Raw genomic sequence first — 8,736 nt, forward strand, 5'->3', positions numbered from 1 at the left:
CGCTTTGCTGTAATAATGCAGGGAACCACTCGTTATAAATCTCCTAACTGTGATATTTTCAGAAATAGAAGTCGCGTTTTTTCATCTGAAACGTGCTGCGATTTATATTCCAAAGCCACTCATATAATGCACAAACACTCAAGCAAGCAAAACACGCGCAACGCGTGTACGTATTTGTACTGATGCAGAATAGTACAGCCTAGCGCATTTCACACAGGCTGCTAGATTCACTTTCGCCAGAAAGTCGTATGCCCAAGCTTAAAAATAAATGACGTTTATAGTGAATGCCCATATAAATGGTCTTTTTACGATTTAGTTTTAATCCAAATGATGCGTGTGCTAAGTGAGTGAACATCTTTTTGACATATCCGACCGAACTACAAGCTTTCCAGTGATGTCTGTGAGAAAGATATATTCACTCGACAAGCTCGCACATCTGCGCCGCAGCGCGCTCAATCCACTCAGCGTGCTTTATCAGCTCACGCACATCAGCTATACAGACGTTAATACTGAATGTTTAACATTATATTCATTGCATACATATACTTCGTAGACATCCTTAATCTCTTATAACTCCATTCTGCAGTCTGTTGTTCTGTTGTCGGTGTTTCTTTGTCTGAATATGGCACTGATCACATGCTGTGTGGTATCGGCGTTTGGTATCGGGGCATTTTAATGAGTACGAGTACAGGAGCTCAGTATCGGGCCCAATACCGATACCAGTATCGGTATCGGTGCATCCCTAAAAAAAAAAGTGAAGTATCCTAAATAAAATAAAATACTTTTTTCTTTATTTTTATGATTTTTTACTGTAAATAACAGTAACAGTAATAATTGAAAAATAAATATAAAAATCAAAATTTAAACCAAAAAGAAACATGAAAAAGAAAGCACTCTCTGGAACTTACCGTGACAATCTCTAAGTTTACACCTTTGAACTCTGAGCTGATATTCAGGCTACCAATTGAGTTATTGACCTATGCACTCTCAATCAAGATATCTCTATTAGCACCTCTACACTCCAGGCTGTGTATTCAACCTTCTGCGCCAACAGCAAGTCGTAGTACATTACACCGCACTTCGCCGGGCAGGACAGCAAAACAGCCCGCCCAGGCGCGTGAGGGCGTTGGACACAGGAAGGAGAACCCTGCCTAATAGGAAGTCATAGGGTGCCATGGCAGTGCAACAAATAGGGGTCAGGGTAACAACCTGTTGGTAGCCATGAAATAGGAGGTCTGGGCCAAGTCCTTGCTCGCTGAGGGGAGAAATAGAGAGAGAGACAGACAATGTTGGATTAAAATTCAATTCATTTTGACAATTTTTTTTCCATTAAAAATGTATCAGATTACTCCCCAAAAAAACAGAAGTGCTATATTATAATAAATAAACATTTATATTATACATTACCATTTAAAAGTTTGAGGTCAGTAAGATTTTTTACTTTTCTGAAAGAAGTCTCTTATACTCACCAAGGCTGCAATTATTTTTAATAAAATACAGTAAAAACAGGAATATTGTGAAATATTATTACAAATTTAAACAACATTCCTACTTTAATATTTTAAAATGTAAATTTGTCCAAAGCTGAATTTTCAGCATCAGTCTTCAGTGTCACGTGATCCTTCAGAAATCATTCTAATATGCTGATTTGCTGCTCAAGAAACATTTCTGATCAATGTTGAAAACAGTTGTGAGCCAGGAAAAAGAAAAAAGTAAAGAGCGTGAAAGAGATGAAGAAAGACTAAGAGCAAAAGTTGGAAGCATCTACCTCGCACTAGCTGGGAACATCTCACCACATCTGTGTGTGGATGATCTATTGTTATCTCAAACCCTGAAACAAAATCACCGGTTAGACAGGACTCATGTGTTCACTGCTTTCATAAAGCACAGATTTATTAGCAGATCCTGTAACTTACCGAGTGTCTGCAGCACTATAGCCTCCAGCAGCACCAGCTCTTGAGCCTGCTGGAGGTACGCCTGTGGATCAACACAAATCACACCTGCTCATTAGAGGGGTCTGGTCCCAATGCTTCTGATGATAGCCCATCAATTTACTTTTTTTTTGTTTATAATGTATAATATATTACAGAGATAGTTCACCCAAAAAAGAAAATTCTATCATTAATTACTCACCTTCATTTCGTTTCAAACCCGCAAGACCTTAGTTTATCTTCAGAACACAAATTAATGAAGCTACAAGAACACTTTTTGTGCTCAAAGAAAGCAAAGGAATGCAAACGCATGCATTGTGGCACTGTCGGTAATGTGTGTCGAAGACCGACACCGCTGAGCAGAGATTGCTGAATAAAGTCATTATTTTTGCTTTCTTTGTACACAAAAAGTATTCTTGTAGCTTCATAAAATTACGGTTGAACCACTGATGTCACATGTACTATTTTAATGATGTCCTCCTTACTGCCTTTCTGGGCCTTGAACATGGTAGTTGTGTTGCTGTCTATGCAGGGTCAGAAATAGGGGTGGGAGAAAAAAAATCGCGATTCTCTCTTCAATATTCAGAATTAATTCTGAGCTTGTTTTTTTTTCCCGCAAATGGCACGTGTGCGTGCTAGAGACGCGACGGGCTTCATTGCACAGAATATGCGCTGTGAGACACGTGCGCATTACTTGACAGTGTGTGCTTTCCACCCGCTGTTATTTCAGTATTTTACTTTAGATACGCTTTCATTTCTGCCGTCTGGAATGCAGTTCGTATTATATGCTCGAAACTCACGCACTGACAGACTTTCACGTGCGCTTTGTGTTTGATGTCCTGAAGCTTGCGGCTGCGGTTAAATGCATAAATACTTTTATATGAAATTGATGTAAATACAGTCAGTTATGTTTTCAGAGCAGGACAGAACATCTGATTTATCGAAATAGATCTGTGCAATAGTGTAAATGCAGCCTGTTAAAGCTGCCACTGTCTATGATCTCATCAATAATAATCAAATGGCAATAATTCTGAGGAAAAAAGAAAACCCCATAACTAGCCTATTGTCTGTAAACTTTCGGATACTTAAAGAACACTTATTTTAAATAAGTAATTGTTTTAAAAAGTAGTCTGTTTATATAATTTTTTTTTTTTTAATTTGGAACAAATTAAATTTGATATAAAATTTATATGAAAATGTAGCCATGTGCAGTAATATTGAGAACTGAGAATGTGACGCATCGTGATATTGAGTTGTTAATGACAATCGTAATTGAATCGTGAAACCAGTGAAGATTCACACCCCTAGCTATTTTTAAGATGGCAGTGCTCACTTACAGAGATTCCAACTATAAACAAAAAGCATAGAAATTGCAATTTTGGTTAAAATATAAAATTGTAAACATGTATTTGGCACAGCAGAAGAATTCATTAGGAAAAAATGTAGATCAAGAATCGTTTTGGAATCGGATCGTGACTCCCAGAATCGGAATCGGATCGTGAAGTACCTAAAGATTCCCACCCCTAGTCAGAAAGCTCTCAGATTTCATCGAAAATATCTTGATTTGTGTTCCGAAGAACAAAGGTCTTACGAGTGAAACGACAATAGGGGGTGAGTAATTAATGACAGAATTTTGGGTGAACTATCTCTTGAAACCTTGAGGGTAGTATAGTTTTATTTATTTTTTTTTTTAAATTGTTTTAAGTCTTTTTTTTTTTTAAAGCAAATTCATTCTACTAACCTCATTGTGCATGACTCTTCAGAAAGAGTAAAAAATATTTTCATAAACCGTCAATGTAATAAAATTATTAATAAATACAACCATTTTTCAATTAAAATTGTTTTGTTTTTTGTCGGTATTATTTTAGCTTTGTATTTTTAAAGGGGTCCTATTATGCTCTTTTACAATGTCTTGATTTTGTTTTGGGGGTGTACTAGAACATACTCTCATGCTTGGTGGCTCAAAAAACGCATTATTTTTCACATAATTTACATTATTAAAATACCTTTCTCCCCCACCTGGCACAAACGGCTCTATTAGTTCCAGGTTTGATGAAGGCCCGTCTTCCGAAAAACTAAATGTGTTGTGATTGGCTAGCTGTCCCAGTGCGTTGTGATTGGCGAACAGTTTAGACGGTGTTTCAGTACTGCCCCGCCCCTTGCCAAAGGGGTCCGGTTTAGTTAAGGATGGCGTCAATTAGTGTTGTCACGGCACCAAAATTTCAGTATTCGGTACCAATACCAGTGAAAATCCACGGTTCTCGGTACCAATTTCGGTACCAAAGCAAAACACAAAAACATGCTAACTGAACAACATTTTTATTAATAACGTTAAACAAAAATTAAATGTACAAAACCAATGCCATTCTTTATACTTATTTAAAATTGTTTCAAGTTTTTCCACAAGTAATAAAAGTATGAAAAAAGTAAACAAGTTTCACCCAAAAGTTTAGTCATAGTTCTGCTGCCACTGAAAAACATCTGTAAACTGTTGTCTGTTTTAGGGTTTGCTGGTGTGTTTCAGGATCTTCCTCAGTCTGCAGCTGTAAAAGAACAATATAATATACTTCAGTAAAGCAATGGGCTGAGTCTGACCAAATGCAACATTAGATCATTGACACCAGCTGTACAGATAAGTGCATATGTATTATGTTTATTGTTCTTTAATTATTATTTAATAATAACATTATAAAATGAATTGCAGTGAAACTTTTATACAGTTGAATTTATTTATACCATAGTCTCATAATTGAAGTGTAAATTCTGCAGATTACATCATTGTCCAGTATTGTACTGTCAGCAATTTATAAAAACGTTTTCATAACTGTAACTTCAGGGCTCCAGACTCATTCTTCCCACTGGTCGCTCCTTTGTGACTAGCACGAGCACATGATTTGGTCGCAATTTTATTTATTTTTTTGCTACAACATGGGTTTAATCAATGCATGCTGATGAACTTTTATCATAGTTTATAGTTATATGGAAAGGTTAACATTCAACCTGTTCTTTTTCTTCAGTATTTGTGATTTGAGATTGATTTGATTTGTGATTTCGTTGGAGTTTTCTCTCTTTTCCTCGCTTTCCCTTGCTTTTAAATAGCTTAAATGCCCATGTGCATTTTACTTTCACTTTCTAATTAGTCAATTCGTCATCAATTCACCGAACTCACTTAAAAGTAGAACTCAATTAAACATAGAACTTTCATTAACAAAATGAATAAAAATACATCATGCTATAGGCCTAATATAAAATACCAAATAATTTACATAAAGTTTAAATATAAAAAACTGAAAATCTGTGGAACCAAATAAATGAGAAACATAGAACGTTTATTAGCAAAACGAATAAAAAAAAGCTCGGAGGCAAGGCATATGTAAAAAAAATAAATAAACAAATTACACAGTTTAAATAAAGTAAAAATCAGCAAACCAAATAAACCTTTGATAAATGGCAAAAGTCAACAGGCCATCGTCTCGTCTGTCTCACCTCACTCTTGTCGGTCAGCTCGACTCACACTCCTCTAGACTTGTGCCGGTATTCGGTAATGCGATATATCACGGTAATGAATATGCACAATATTGTTATCGTGGGCTCTTCTAAATACCGTGAATAATTATATATTACAAGTTATTCAGAATTTTGAATGCATTTTAAGAATACTTTTCCCATCAACTGGTCAAAATGCACAACACCGCTGTATGCTGCGTGAAAGACGCGTGCGCACTCTGATGTAAATAAGAGCGGACGAGAAGCACATGGCGGAACATGTGAGAGACGCTCTGGATGAAAGCGAACTTTCACTCTCTGACAGCAGATGGCGCTAATCGCAACATGAAAATTTGATACCGGCATATCCCTACTCTCCTCACGTGACAAATTAAATCTGACTCCTGCTGATGATCTGTGATGCGACTGTCGTTCGGCACTCTGCACTGAGCAGCCGTGTTCAGTTTATAATGGTATTGTCTGTTCTCTAACTGAACCAAATTATTTTTATTACAATAAAAAATTAAAACGACGGTGGGGCGCAGTGCCACGGTGAGCAAGGGATGTAACTGTTGTTGCGGCTTAACACCGGTAACACCGTCAACACCGACTATCACAGCAAGCCTAGTAGAAAACATCTGCTGCAAGGAAATTCAAAAGGCATGGGGTGACAAAAACAGCGTTTCTTCGACATGGCGAAAACTTGACGCTGCAGCAGCACTTCGTCGTCGTGTCTGATGCACTCAACCAAGCGTTCTAACCACGACCTTGTCCCTCCCCACCCCCCAACCATTCGAATTTCCGTAGGCAGATTTATTTTAATGATATTCGCCTTTTCTTGTGATTGCCAACGTAACAGTGATAACATCAACTTGTAAGTTAGCCGAAGTAAACTAGTTAAAGGTTGTTGTTTTTTTAATCGTTATACAATCCCTGGGAATCAACTCCATTATTTCAGCAATATAACACTAAGCCGAAACAACTGAGCGTCTGTGACACGGGATTTTGAATTTGTAGAGAATAGCCACATATGTGTATCAGTAAATTTGAAGTCACAGACAAAAGTTGGAAACTTTGGAAAAGTTGGAAGGATTTTTCTCTCTCCCACAAACACAACAGTAACACCTTCTCGAATCCTTCATTGCAGGTGCACAAATCCACAATCCCTGGGAATCAACTCTATTTCAGCAATATAACACTAAGCTCTCAATGGCAAATGCAGAAAGGTTAATTCATGCATTCATGACTGCAAGGTTAGATTATTGTAATACTTTATTGGGTGGTTATTCTGCACGCTTAATAAACAAACTCCAGCTGGTCCAAAATGCAGCAGCTAGAGTTCTTACTAGAACCAGGAAGTATGACCATACTAGCCCGGTTCTGTCAACACTGCACAGGCTCCCTATTAAACATCGTATAGATTTTAAAATCTTGCTAATTGGTTTTGCGCCTCAGTATTTGAGTGAGATCTTATCACATTATAGTCCTCCACGTCCGCTGCGCTCTCAAAACTCTGGCCATTCCATCTCTTTAACCTGGCTTACACATAACACATCTCTAGAATTCAAATCTGTTAAAGGATTGTTAGGCTGCATTAATTAGGTCAACCGGAACCGGGACCACTTCCCATAACACCCGATTGTACTTGCTACATCATTAGAAGAATGGCATCTACGCCTATATTAGTCTGTTTCTTTCTTATTCCGAGGTCACCGTAGCCACCAGATCCAGTCTGTATCCAGATCAGATGGTCACTGCAGTCACCCGGATCCAGTCTGTATCCATCCCAGATGGTGGATCAGCACCTAGAGATGAGACCAGGACAACTAGATGAGCCCCAGAGAAGACCTCGTCTCCAAGATGGCCATCGGGACAAGACCACGGGAACCACGGGAGTCCTCTGCACAATCTGACTTTGTTGCAACCTAGAATTAAACTGGTTTCGTCTGGCCAGAGGAGAACGGCACACTATTTCGACACACTATTTCCCTGTTTAATACTGTAAAGCTGCTTTGACACAATCTGCATTGTAAAAAGCGCTATATAAATAATGGTGACTTGGCTCTACTGTTTGATCTACAGGAATGCATTATAAGGAATGGAGCTTTAATAATTTGTGATGGATTATCAACCAATTATGCACCTTCCTTGTAGGTGCGTTCAGATAGTATATAGTGTTAATTAATCTCAAAGCACATACAGCACTAAGTCTGACAGTTGGGGTAAATCCTGTAAACACTTATTTGAAATATATATATTTTTTGTGCTTGCAGGTTCATTCCGAGAATCAACCCTGGTGGCACCAAATGCCATTCAGAGTCACAGATCAGATGGAATTCAGGAAAGAGGGTGCAAAGAAAAAGCATCAGCCTGAATCCCCTCGTGGTGTTTCTTATCAGAGAGCTTGTCATCTTTGCAAAAAATTACTGAAATTTAACAACAAACTACTTTTTAATATATTTTATTTCCGTAAAGCCTGTTTTGCCATGCTACAGATACAAAGTCCCCAGGGGACTGTGGTGATGCCCTTTTTTCAGCTAGTGCATTTTGTATTTTTAAAAAGAAAATGTTCAACAATTAAAAAGAATATTATAAATACAAATGCTAATGAGTTATTGTGATTTTTATGGGGTTGGAAACAAATATGGTATACAGTGTTGTACCACAATTGGATTGTTTTATACAGGTAAAAAGTTAAAATAAACTAACAGTACTAATACTGACAATACAGTAATAATACTTTAAATGAAAATACAGTAATAATACATCCAGCTTACTGTAAAATTTACAGCAATCTCTTTACAGTGTAGTTTAGGTGCTTATCAGTTGGTACCCGAACGAGCAATACCAATTACCAATAAAGGTACATTTTCTTTCTTTTCTGAAATCACTCACTGTTATACTGTGCATTTGTTAATAATTTAAATATATTAACAAATATATTTAATCATCTTGTATATGACACTCTCATAATAATCTATTTAATTAACGGGTTAATCAACCTTTTATAAAGCCTCTTTGTGAGTTGAAGCAGGGATGGGCAAACTTGGTACTGGAGGGCCACTGTCCTGCAGTTTAGCTTTAACCCTAATCAAACACACCTCTACCAATTAACTTAGTTAGGATTACTAGAAGGCTACAGGTAGGAGAGTTTTATCAGGGTTAGAGCTAAACTCATTTAATATTTAAACTATAAAGAAATGTACAGTATAACGGACGGTGAGTGATTTCAGAAAAAGAAAGAAAATGTACCTTTATTGGTTGCCACTGTCAGCTCCAGAAGATGCTCGCGCAGCTCGTTTTTTTTTTTCCTTTCTTT

At 37.3% G+C, this 8,736-nt stretch overlaps 1 protein-coding gene across 1 annotated transcript in view; it reads right to left on the reverse strand.

Annotated features, from left to right (window-relative positions):
* The window catches only part of LOC107663476 (cyclin-T2-like), a 16,682-nt gene that overhangs the window by 4,922 nt on the left and 3,024 nt on the right, over positions 1-8,736 (reverse strand). The window contains exons 5-7 of the mRNA XM_016453720.1: positions 1,917-1,977; positions 1,769-1,831; positions 1,210-1,255 (exon numbers count right to left, since the gene is read on the reverse strand). Of these exons, the coding sequence (XP_016309206.1) occupies positions 1,210-1,255; positions 1,769-1,831; positions 1,917-1,977 (170 nt within the window). The remainder of the gene's footprint in view (positions 1-1,209; positions 1,256-1,768; positions 1,832-1,916; positions 1,978-8,736) is intronic.

The sequence above is a fragment of the Sinocyclocheilus anshuiensis genome, unplaced genomic scaffold, assembly GCF_001515605.1.
Source record: "Sinocyclocheilus anshuiensis isolate Anshui unplaced genomic scaffold, SAMN03320099.WGS_v1.1 scaffold77, whole genome shotgun sequence".
NCBI classification, from domain to species: domain Eukaryota; kingdom Metazoa; phylum Chordata; class Actinopteri; order Cypriniformes; family Cyprinidae; genus Sinocyclocheilus; species Sinocyclocheilus anshuiensis.